Source organism: Lygodium microphyllum, chromosome 3 (genome assembly GCF_053477565.2).
Source record: "Lygodium microphyllum isolate KBCC chromosome 3, Lygodium_microphyllum_v1.1.10, whole genome shotgun sequence".
In the NCBI taxonomy this organism is placed as follows: domain Eukaryota; kingdom Viridiplantae; phylum Streptophyta; class Polypodiopsida; order Schizaeales; family Lygodiaceae; genus Lygodium; species Lygodium microphyllum.
Genome location: NC_141137.1, coordinates 87,750,039 through 87,761,075, shown reverse-complemented (window position 1 = coordinate 87,761,075; position 11,037 = coordinate 87,750,039). Strand labels below are relative to the sequence as shown.

Sequence of the window (11,037 nt, the reverse complement as noted above, 5' to 3'; positions counted from 1 at the left end):
GCATCTCGAAGAGATAACATTGCTCGAGCCATGTATCAAGAGAGGGAGAGCGCAAATGTGAGAACAATATTTGGTGATTCTGACTTTACGGAGGAGATGGACAATGAAGACAATGGTGAGTAAACACAATCACATCCAAGTAAGTAATTTTCAGCCCATATTGTTAAGCACAATCACATCCAAGTAAGTAATTTTCAGCCATCCTTGCATGATTTTTTTAAGTTTTCAGTCATTCTTGCATTTGCAGCGCAGGTGGAAAGAGGGGTGGTGTGCTAAAAAAAATTCCCTCGTTCCACCTTTCCGCAGAGAGCTCGATAGAGCCATGCCTCAACAACATGGCGAAGGGGTTCAACTCCCCTGCTCTCTTGGAAGTGAGTGAGCTTCCAAAAGCATGAATAGTAGTCACCATAGAAACAAATATATTGGCCAGAAAGTAACGATGCAATAAGGTCATAATCTTGGAGTTCTTTGGTAGGAAAAACTTCATATTCATGCTTTTAGTTTTATTGGTGACTTTTTTTAAAGGTTTATTAGTCAGTTTAAAGTGTTTAATCAAGTATTCTAAAAATAATTATTATAAGAATGATGATCAACATCCGTAGCGTCCCTTCATTCACATGCGATTCAAGAAGTGTCCAGTGGTAGGTGGTGGTCGATGTGTAAACTATTGTGGACGGAAGATGGACGGATATTGATAATGAAAAGTGTCCACTGCCCAGTGTGTAAGCAGGTGCCAGGCAAGTGACCGCCCAAGTTAACTTTTCCTGTGTCCACAAACTGGGCACAGATTGAGCGGGCAATGGCGGTGTGTAACCACCCTGAGAGGGAGGGGAATAGGTTTTTTTTTTTTTAAATGTGAGGGAAAAGGGGGAAGGCTTTAATTTTTTTAAAAAAAGGGAAGAGAAAATGAGATATTGCACGGAAGACAGAAGAGGGGGTTTTGATTGAAAAAATGAGGTTTGGAAAAAAGGGTAGGTTCGGGAAGCCTTTTGAAGATTCAAGGCTGTCCGAACTTATAGCTAAAATAATATAGTAGTAAGATAAGATATTAAAACAATTTTTAAAAATTGTGCATAGAAATAAAGTAGATTATATATAAACATAGACATTAGATTGGAGAGATAGATATAGATAGCACGATAAATAATATGGATTCGTTAACGGACATTCGCTGACAAATATATATGAGCGTGAGGGTCATAGACTACGTAATTAGAATCCCCGATATTCTCTCATGCCGGAAGTTCATATCACAGATCGCCTGTGATATATAGAGAGAATATAGGAAGTGTTCTAATTATATTGGTGTGCTTTTGCACGTTCGATGGTTATAATTATTTCAGATATGCCACCAGCCGTGGCAATATATTGCGTGTACGTATGTGCAGGTTATTAGGAATGCATCCTCATCCAGCTGCAGCTGACGACCTGATCCTTTTCTGAGTAACTACCATCTTCAGACGACACCATAAAAGCTCAAGCAAGCGCGCGCGCTCTCTCTCTCTCCCTCTCTCTCTCTCTCAATCAATCAATCAATCAATCAATCAATCTGATCATGTATCCTTAATACCACCGTAGGTGTGATCGAATTCCCTCGAGCATCTCAAGTGCCATCTTCTGGAGACAGATAAAAGCTCGGTCGCTCTCTCTCTCTCTCTCTCGTCGCATATTAGCCTGTTCTACTTGCCAAAACAGTCGAAGTACTCTTAATCTTGTACTAGTATTTTAATTTTGTGCTTATGTTTTCATTTTAGAAACATTGTAGTTTGCCGTATTACATGTATATGACTCTGGATCAGCCCGTGTCTATGTCGTCGATCTTCCCTCTCTTAAAACAATCGAGATCGCCCTCTTTGTTCTTAGTTTTCTTCCTTGAAAAAGCACAAATAATTGTATGATTACCCATGTGTAAACTATTGATTTCAGTCTGATGATCCATGTATTTTCATTCTGAAAATAATTGTCTGATTACCCATGTGTAAACTATTGATTTCAGTCTGATGATCCATGTATTTTCATTCTGAAAATAATTGTCTGATTACCCATGTGTAAACTATTGATTTCAGTCTGATGATCCATGTATTTTCATTCTGATTCCCATGGTCTAAATTTTGTATGACTTGGCACAAGCTGAATCCTATGTATTTTCAGTCTGATTCCTATGGTCTAAATTTTGTAAACTTGGCACAGGCTGTGATCATCGGCAGTGCCAATGGTTGCCTACCAGGAATTCCAGTACGTAACACCAGGGAGCTTGGAGGTTCCTGCAGGTGTGCATGTGCGCGGGCGCATTGAGGCTGGCTATGAGACAGTCCTGACAAAGGATGCTCTCCAATTTGTGGCATCTCTGGAGCGTGCGTTCAGGCCGCGTGTGAAATACATCCTGTCATGCAGGAAAGAGCAGCAGGCCAAGTGTGATGCAGGAGAGGTTCCTGCATTTGATCCAGCAACCAGGCTCATTCGGGAGGGTGACTGGGTGTGCGCCAAAACACCGGCTGTCATCGCAGATCGGCGAGTTGAAATCACAGGTCCTGTGGAACGCAAGATGGTTATCAATGCATTGAATTCTGGAGCCAAAGTGTTCATGGTAAAGTTACTATACTTTGTTTGCAAAATTTCTCCCATGGGCGCGATTGCATTTCATCATTGCATCCCGAGTTACTTGACTAAACCCTATAATCGAAGTGCTTTCATGAGCAATCGAGTGAGAGAATCATAGTCCAAACGCTAATGCCATGTCAGTCGTTTCAGCATGGTTGCTCATTAGCTATGGTAATAACGTATAATGTTGAGATTGCAGCTTATAGTGAGTTACTGGTTATCAGCAATTTGCATGTTCGGTTGAATGCTTTTCTTAGTGCCATCTTAGGAAGCAGGTTGTACACTTGACTACAATCAAAATGGGCATACGTTTGATCATGAGGTTACAACATTGTGCAAAGTGGTTCTGTCATCCTTCTTTACAGTAGTTTATGTTTGTGCCATGAATCTGCATGTCTATGTTTATTGTTTTTCAGCAGTTTTGTGTTTGTGTCATGAATTTGCATCTAGTTGGAAAATTTCAATTCACAGGCTTGATTTCTTACTTGTTACAGGCCGATTTTGAGGACTCGTTAGCTCCGACATGGGGTAATACAATGAGAGGCCATATAAATCTAAGAGATGCAGTGAATGGAACGATTCGATTCGAAGACAAGGCACGAAACAAGCTTTATAAACTGAATGATTCTACAGCAGTGCTTTTTGTGCGGCCCAGGGGCTGGCATCTTCCAGAAGCTCATATTGAAATAGATGGAGAGCCTGCAACGGGCTGTCTGGTTGACTTTGGCCTGTATTTTTTCCATAACCATGCCGTATTTAGATCCAAGCACAATGGCTATGGCCCCTTCTTTTATCTGCCTAAGATGCAGCATTCAAGGTCTTTTCATGGTTCCTTATTCTTTAAAAAATACTGAGTAAAATCAATTCTCATTAGGAGCTATGCTGTCAAATTTTTAGCTCTTAGTCATAATTGTGATTGCAGGGAAGCGGCAGTTTGGAACTCGGTATTTGAAAGAGCACAAGACTTGCTAGGCGTACCTGGGGGCAGCATAAGAGCTACTGTGTTGATTGAGACTCTTCCAGCAGTTTTTCAGATGAATGAGATTCTGTATGAACTGAAGCAGCACTCTGCAGGGCTAAACTGCGGGCGTTGGGATTACATTTTCAGCTATGTGAAGACCTTCCGTGGTCATCCAGATAGGCTTCTCCCTGACCGTGTCCTGGTAGGCATGAGCCAGCACTTTATGAAGAGCTACACTGAGCTGCTGATTCAAACATGCCATCGACGTGGAGTCCATGCTATGGGAGGGATGGTGAGCTGTGAATTTGTCTTCATGCCTATAGAATGGTTACTGCTTTGCTAGTAAACATATGGCGGAACCATAATTTTACTGAGCTGTGTTCACTTTTCTGTGCCTGCACTCAACCAGTCTAAATATTCAGCTTGTTATCTATACAACTTTGGCTAGACTTTGAACCTTCAAATGATCAGTTGTCTTGTCCGATAATCCTTATGTTGTCCCTTGAATGACATTGCAGGCTGCTCAAATTCCTATTAGAGATAACCCAAAAGCAAATGAGGCAGCTATGGCACTGGTAAAGGCTGACAAACTACGTGAAGTAAGAGCAGGACATGATGGCACATGGGCAGCGCATCCAGGTCTCATCACTTTGGTCACTGAAGTATTCAATCAGAACATGCCCAAACCTAATCAGCTAGAAGTGAAGAGGGATGATGTAAAAATGACTGGGAATGACCTGTTGCAAATGCCAACGGGAGGACGAACACTTGAAGGCCTCAGGCTCAACACGAGAGTTGGGATACAGTACCTTGCAGCTTGGCTTTCTGGGACTGGGTCTGTGCCACTTTACAATCTCATGGAAGATGCCGCGACTGCAGAAATAAGCCGTGTTCAGAATTGGCAATGGATCAAGTATGAGGCAGTGCTAGATGGTGAGCCAGTGCCTGTAAAGGTTACCAAGGAGCTATTTGCGCAGGTATAACTTCTTGGGTGATTCATTGCTTCTTGGGTGTGTTCATTGTAAGAGGTATATAGTCCTCACTGACTGGGAACTGTTGCCCGATGATGAAGGTATTATGACTGAGAGAGTGTCTGCTTCATGCCTGTTCACGCAGGTCTTGGCAGAGGAGATAATTCGCGTGAGATCTGAGGTGGGTGCTGAGCAATTCGACAAGGGCCGGTATAAGGAAGCGGCTCGCATGTTTGCTCGGCAATGTACTGCCCCGGAGCTGCATGATTTCCTGACACTCGATTGCTATCGCAATATTGTGGAATATGTGCCTCAGTCCAGTCTGTGATTAGTTAGTAGTGGCTTCTTTTTTTGTTGCTATTTATTGCCTTGGCTATGCAATGCATGGCCTTTCCCCTAAATAAATCTGTTTCATCGACTTATCTTGTTCGGCTATCAGAAGCATTACCTTAAAACCTTTCCCAAATAAAAGAAGAAACCTTTGCTTGTGCTTCGTGTGAATCTATTATCTATCCATTGCTCTATATTTGCCCTCTCCCAATATATCGATATTGCTTTGAATGCTTTTTTCGAGGCCTCTCTTTATCCTTTATTTTGTGCACATTCCCAATTAGCCAAAAATATAGTTGTGTCGGGAGTACATGAGCCAATGCTACATTTAGCAAACGAGTCCTTGTAAAGTTTTATTTGTCAATTTTCTTAGTCGTCAAAACACTTGATATGGCCATAATTTTGGATGTATGTGGGAGGTGAAACACTCCCTAGCAATGTTAAAAGAACCAACTAATCAAGTGAATTCCATGCGAATGAAAATTTTAGCTCAATTCGATCATATTTTTTTATAATTTATTATCAAATTTAATTTGAGATTAATAGGAGTTTAACCATTTTTAGGTAGAAATGAAAATTCAATGTTGTAGAATTTAGATACAAATGAAAATGCAGTATTGTAGAATTTCAAGCAAAACAATATGAAGAGCCATCTATCTTTTGAATTTCTACCCCAAGATTCAACTAGATTTGATAGACTCATTTACCATGGTTAGGCATTGTTTTAACCACTACATTTGATAGACTCATTTACCATGGTTAGGCATTGTTTTAACCACTAGATTTGATAGTCACGAGAACTTTCAAGGCATCTTTTATTAACTCGTTAGGAGATCACTTTATAGATTTAATTGTAAAGAGAATCATAGCCAACAATACAAACCTATGCGTTTTAAAGGTTGGAAATTGGCAAGCATGAGTGTTTTAAAAGCAGCAAGTTTTGTTAATAACTTGAGATGATGGAATGATGATAGATTGGAAACAATAACATAAGCCCATGCATGCATTTTACCATTGTTGATTATTATCCATGCATTTTACTATCGTTGATCATCATGCATTTTCAAATGTCTTAACTGACCTAGTCGTCATAATCTTTTGCCACCCCTGCCGCCAGTCGAGGACAGTCAAGGGCCCTTGACTTGGCTACTTGGCTTGATCTTGGCTACTATCCACTACCTACCTCGAGGGCTTGAAAACCACCCCTCCTTGGCCACCCTAAGTTTTCAACAGGCTCTCAAGTTTGAAGGATTACACACCCTCTATCTCATTAGGTGCTTCATAGTGATTTGCTTTTTTGGAAATGCACATGCACATAAGCCAAACATCCAAAAGTCCTCTAGTGTGAGATAGAAGGCTTACCACCTACCCAAGCCTCATGAGGTGTGATGGGTCTTCAAGCTCATATAGTGCCCTTTTCAAAATATTTGCAATTATAGACATGATTGCATTCGTTTGATAATTAACTTATAATGTAAGTGTTTGCTCTTGAGAATGCACAAGGCCATCTCGATAAGAGACATTATTCCATTTTATTGCTACTCTATTTTGTTACGGCAATCAAGAAACAGTGCATTGATGATTTATGCCATAGGATACAATAAATGATTGCATTCATTTGATAACTTATCATGTAAGTGTTTGCTTTTGAGAATGCACAAGGCCATCTCCATAAGAGAGATTATTCCATTTTAATGCTGCTCTATTTTGATACGGGAATCAAGAATTAGTGCATTGATGATTTATGCCATTATAGAATACAAGAAAATCAGTGAATTGTTTAAAAATATACCTCCTGTTTGTATGGATGATTTGTTGAATCCCAAAGCAAGTTTGGTTCCCCATTGTAGCAATGTCATGCTTGAAGCATGTGAGCACTTCTAAATTGATTTGAGGGAAAAAACCCAAGTATACCTGGAATAATCATGAATGAAGGTAACAAATGATGGATATTCCCTTCATAGGATTGAACACACCACCATGAATAAGATGGCAGCTTAGAAGAGACACCACATGGAGCATCCTTGGGAAATGAAAAGCAAGTGTGAGCTTTCACAAATGCGACTAGCCTAGCTGGAGCCTATAATGTGAATTTTTGAAAGATCAAGATTCATGGTTTGAGTGTGTAATTTTCGCAATGAGCTATAGTTGATGTGCCTAGACCTTGGATGCCATAAATGAGTGGCTACCATAAGATTATCATTGGTTGGAAAAACATGATTTGCATAATTTCCAGCAAGCTACTTGTTAAATGTATCAATTCTATAAAGACCTTTAATCAAAGGACCAGACAACATGATGGTAGAAGAATATCTGATGTTATAGGCCACTCATCTTAGGTCATCAAAGACAACTTGAAAGCTTGAAGTTGCAATGGTTGAAGTAGTAATATCCTTCTTGATGTTTGGAACATAAAGGTGCAAGATGGCTTTCACAGTGTATGATGCATTATTGGCACACATGACAGTGCTCTCCTTAGGTACATGTAAAAGAGGCTGAAATAATTATTAGCAAGGCCACTCATCTTAGGCCATCAAAGACAACCTGAAAGCTTGAATTTTCAATGTTTGAAGTAGTAATCATATCCTTCTTGATGTTTGGAACATAAAGGTGCAAGATGGCTTTCACAGTGTATGTGCCTTTCATAGTGTATGATGCATTATTGGCACACATGATAGTACTCTCCTTAGGTACATGTAAAAGAGACTGAAATAATTCTATGCTAAGATTATGTGCTTGGGAGCATCACTATCAAAATACCAAGAGTTAGCAACATCAGAGACATGATGAGCATGCATCATTGACATGATAGTACTCTCCTTAGGTACATGTAAAAGAGATTGAAATAATTCTATGCTAAGATTATGTGCTTGGGAGCATCACTAGACATGGCAAGGTAGTTCTTCATCATTTTTTCTATCTATCTATCTATCTATCTATGTAATTCTATGCTAATCTATCTATCTATCTATCTATGTAATTCTATGCTAATCTATCTATCTATGTAATTCTATGCTAATCTATCTATCTATGTAATTCTATGCTAATCCATCCATCCATCCATCCATCCATCCATCTATATATATATATATATATATATATATATATATATATATATATATATATATATATATATATATATATATATATATATATATATATATATATATATATATATATATATATATATATATATATATATATATATATATAGCCATGTTCATTTCTCATAATCAGTCCATGCATCCACTTCCACTATATATATATATATATATATATATATATATATATATATATATATATAGCCATGTTCATTTCTCATAATCAGTCCATGCATCCACTTCCACAACGATGCACTTTGACATGGCATCAAAGTAGTCAAGGGGTTGATCAAATTTGGAAAGACTTGAAGAGGATGATTCCGCATCACATAAAGGCTATGTTTTTAATATATGAATACCAGCAAGGGGGTTGCACATCGACATACAACCCGAGCAAGTAGAAACATGTGCGAACAGAGACTTCTTTGTTGTTCACATATGCAAGAACAATTGTCAAAAGGGGAAAAAAGCTATGTTTTGAGCCTTTGAGAATAGATTTAAGTTTATATCGTGCATCTAGAAATAAAATTTCCTCACTCTAGAGTTGAAGTCCTAACCAATTGCATTTTTCCTAACCGGTTGGATTTTCAAGGTGAAAATAAAATGTCTTTTGAGGAAGAAATGGAATTTCATTCCCTCGTGGACCGTAAAGTCCTTGTCCAATCGGCTCGTTCCTAGGATCAAAAACTCGAGGGTGAGAAGAATAACATCTGGAAAATAATGATGGAGGCCGTTTTAGAGTCCTATGATTTAGTGGAGTGCATGACCAAATCCATTGACCATTCAATGGTCAAAAATTCATAGAGTGCTCAATAAATATGGATGCAATTGGGGCCCCAAGTATAACAAGATGACCCTGATACAGCAGGTTTCTTTGAAGGTGCAAATGCCGACCTTCGATCTAAACAAGTCCAAGTACATGAAGGATCATATCAACAAACTCCAATAATTGCAATGGAGATTCTCATTCCTGGGAAGACAAATCACCTTAGAGGACATGGCAGTGTCTCTTTTGTCACATCTCTTACCTCCCACGATGATTTCGACTCTTCTTTGATATATTCAAGGCATGCCTACGCCATCAAGTGGGAAGAGCTAGTTCCATGATTTTGGACCAACAAGATAGATTTAAGGTCCAAAATCTTCAAAAGGGAATTTGGAGGAATTTACAAGAAAAAACTGAAAGAACAGGTAAAGAGAAGAAAAAGGATGACAAGTCCAAGGAGAAGACCTCACTTGTCACACGTGTGGTGAGACTAGTCATTGGACGAAGGATTGCACAAAGAAGGATAAGAAGGAAAACAAGAAAGAGAAGACTAAGAAGAACCCCGCCCGAGCCATTAAGAGTAATTGTTTCTCCTTTGTCATTTGCATTTCTCCATATAGAGGTGTTGGAGATATCTTCCTCATTGGATGATGTGGTAATGGCTCCTCAAGCTCATGATTGGATTGTAGATAGTGGTGCTTTCCACATCATGACTCCCTCTAAAGACGAGATTGGCCATCTTAGTCCAATGCAAGGTCATGTCAATATTGAAGATGGCTCTTTCATATTGGTTCATGGCATTGGTGAGATTTAGATCATTGCCGATGATAGAAATGGAGGCTTTACATCAAAGGTCTTGTATGTTCCAAGCCTCGGTTACCATCTATGCTTTCGGCAAGCAATATATGTGAATTTTTGAACTAGGCCATATTATGGAGTTCAATGCTAAGTCCTTCCAAATTCTAGATGGCCTAATATGGAAGATGGTATACAATGGTAGGAAGGTACATGGTGTTTACAGGTGTCAAGACACTCAAGCTATAGCATACTTGGTTCAATCACCTCAACTATGAGTACCTTTTGAAGGCCTCTCATGCACAAATGGGTCATGGCGTACTAGGCACTGGGGTAAGCCACAATCCTTATGTGTTTTGCATCAAAGGCAAACAACCTCAGTGGATGCACCTTGTAGATGATGTAAGATACCACATGAATTCAACAAAAATGATATTTTATTCAGTAAAATTTACAAAAGTATATTTTCAAAGAGGTTTTCTAATTACAAGTTGAAGAAAATCCATAAGCAGTAAAGTAAAATTTGACTTTACATGCTCTGTAAATAAGGAGTGTTTGCAAGTTTGGTCTTCGAGGACACAAGTGCAGCCACTTTTGATCATACTTACATACAACTCTTACTCTTCCTTTGTCTTTATAGTCATGAAAGGTTGCCTTAACAAGCTCAAAATTAGATCCTGCATGATTTCAAGCTGAAAGTCACAAAGCTAATATCCAAAGGGATTAGGGATCACCTATAAAATGATTGCACATACGATCGTTAAATGAAACTAAATTACAATTCTTTCCTAAACTAGTGATGACTGCTACATTTTAAAAAAATGATTTACTCAAGGTCTCACTTTTTAGAAAAAAGTAACTTGCCTTCATGAGTGCTATTGAAAATATTCATCTCTTCTATATAAGCTAAGATCATCGTCATGTCATGCTCATTGCTTTCTTCTATGTCATTTGAGTTAGATATCACTCCAACCTTCAACCCTCGGTTCATTAGATACCTTCTCTAATGTGCTTGATTCTCCAATACATGGGTTCTCATGAAATTGGAAAGGCATGAGTAGGAGGATTGCCTGCCGCTTATTCCTGATCCATAAGGAGATCCACATTCATGGCACCATACTCGAACCAAGGGTCCACCATCTAGATCTTCCGTGGTAAGCTCAAACTTATCATCTCTTGGTGGATTAAGCTCCCTCAACTTCTTGCGAGTACTCTCACACTGGGCTAGCCAACTTTCAAGTGTAGATTTTGAAAGCAACATGCTCTTGAGCTTATTTATAGCTTGCTTTGGGTTGTCAACTAGATTGTGCATAGCTCTATCGCTTGCTTTGAAGCCTGTAACTTCTACAGTATCACTCAAGTCCTTGCATATCCACTTTTTGGGCCAAACCTGACCCCCAATTTTGTCTACTATCATTGAATCCCTCCTTATAGTGATAAATTTGACATTTTCTACATGCCAACGTTCTTCTTGTATTAGGTTTAGTGTGCAACATCCACTATTTTCATCTC

The 11,037-nt window shown here is 38.9% G+C and overlaps 1 protein-coding gene across 1 annotated transcript; it reads left to right on the top strand.

The window, feature by feature from the left end:
- The first annotated feature begins 1,396 nt into the window (after positions 1–1,396).
- MLS (malate synthase) lies at positions 1,397–5,299 on the top strand. The gene is made up of 6 exons (XM_087675445.1): positions 1,397–1,638; positions 2,191–2,587; positions 3,096–3,418; positions 3,524–3,854; positions 4,081–4,539; positions 4,679–5,299. Exons 2-6 carry the CDS (start codon positions 2,213–2,215, stop codon positions 4,859–4,861), a joined length of 1,671 nt encoding a protein of 556 aa, XP_087531571.1. The 5' UTR covers positions 1,397–1,638; positions 2,191–2,212; the 3' UTR covers positions 4,862–5,299.
- Positions 5,300–11,037: the final 5,738 nt, after the last annotated feature.

Excerpts from the sequence above, each read along its gene's own strand:
- MLS (XM_087675445.1), top strand. The coding sequence starts at position 2,213 with ATGGTTGCCTACCAGGAATTCCAGTACGTAACACCAGGGAGCTTGGAG. Across the intron at positions 2,588-3,095 it reads CTGGAGCCAAAGTGTTCATG|GCCGATTTTGAGGACTCGTT; the intron begins GTAAAGTTACTA and ends TACTTGTTACAG. Across the intron at positions 3,855-4,080 it reads TCCATGCTATGGGAGGGATG|GCTGCTCAAATTCCTATTAG; the intron begins GTGAGCTGTGAA and ends ATGACATTGCAG.